This window comes from Neopelma chrysocephalum, unplaced genomic scaffold (assembly GCF_003984885.1).
Source record: "Neopelma chrysocephalum unplaced genomic scaffold, ASM398488v2 Primary Assembly neopelma1_96163, whole genome shotgun sequence".
Lineage (NCBI taxonomy): Eukaryota > Metazoa > Chordata > Aves > Passeriformes > Pipridae > Neopelma > Neopelma chrysocephalum.
Genome location: NW_020924812.1, coordinates 5,315 through 6,280, shown reverse-complemented (window position 1 = coordinate 6,280; position 966 = coordinate 5,315). Strand labels below are relative to the sequence as shown.

The 966-nt window shown below is 65.4% G+C and overlaps 1 protein-coding gene across 1 annotated transcript in view; it reads right to left on the bottom strand.

Moving 5' to 3' along the window:
- Nucleotides 1-966, bottom strand: part of LOC113981140 — a 6,037-nt gene that overhangs the window by 419 nt on the left and 4,652 nt on the right. Inside the window, exons 13-14 of the mRNA XM_027708374.1 lie at nucleotides 449-551; nucleotides 313-369 (exon numbers count right to left, since the gene is read on the bottom strand). Of these exons, the coding sequence (XP_027564175.1) occupies nucleotides 313-369; nucleotides 449-551 (160 nt within the window). The remainder of the gene's footprint in view (nucleotides 1-312; nucleotides 370-448; nucleotides 552-966) is intronic.

Below are 966 nucleotides of genomic sequence, written 5' to 3'. Positions count from 1 at the left end.
CAGGACCATCCCACCCAACTCCAACTCCTGCCAGGACCATCCCACCCAACTCCTGCCAGGATCATCCCACCCAACTCCTGCCAGGACCATCCCACCCCACTCCTGCCATGGCCATGAGGGAGCAGAGCCCAACAGGATCACCCAGGAGGTGCTGGCCACCAACACCCCCCGTGCCCCTAAAATCTCTGCCTGCTCTGCCCAAGCCTTTCCTCACCTCTGCAGGGAGTTGAGCCCTCCCCAGCCAGGGCAGGATTGCAGCTCCCTGCCCCGGGCTCTGTGCCCCCCTCACCAGCCCCCACTGCCCTCACTCACCATCAATGACGACCTGCAGCTCTACTTTCTGTCCCTTCAGGTACCTCCCGGCCATCCCTGGGAACACAGAGCCTGTCAGGGCCCCAGCACATCCCTGGGCCACATCCTGGGGCTGGGGAGGGACCTTGTGTCTCACCAATGAACCTGAGGGCCGCCTCTCTCACGGGCTCCTGGGGGCTCTCCAGGTACGGCAGGGCCTGGCACAGGTACTTGGCCGCTCTTCTCTTGTCCTTTTCCAGCTGCAGAGAGTGGCAGGGGCACGGAGGGAAGGGTTGGATGGGGCTCTGCCCCTTGGCTGGGCGCTGCCTGCTCCCCTTTGGGGGGAGCAGAGGGCTGGGTGCTCGCTCCCCTTTGGAGGGAGCAGAGGGTTGGGTGGGAGCAGAGGGCTGGGTGCTGGGCTTTGGGGGGTTCAGAGGGCTGGGTGCTGCCCTTTTTTGGGAGCAGAGGGCTGGGTGCTGGACTTTGGAGGGAGCAGAGGGCTGGGTGCTGCCCTTTGGGGGGAGCAGAGGGCTGGGTGCTCCCCTTTGGAGGGAGCAGAGGGCTGGGTGCTCCCCTTTTTTGGGAGCAGGGGGCTGGGCGCTCCCCTTTGGTGGGAGCAGAGGGCTGGGTGCTCCCTTTTGAGGGGTTCAGAGGGCTGGGTGGGAGCAGAGGGCT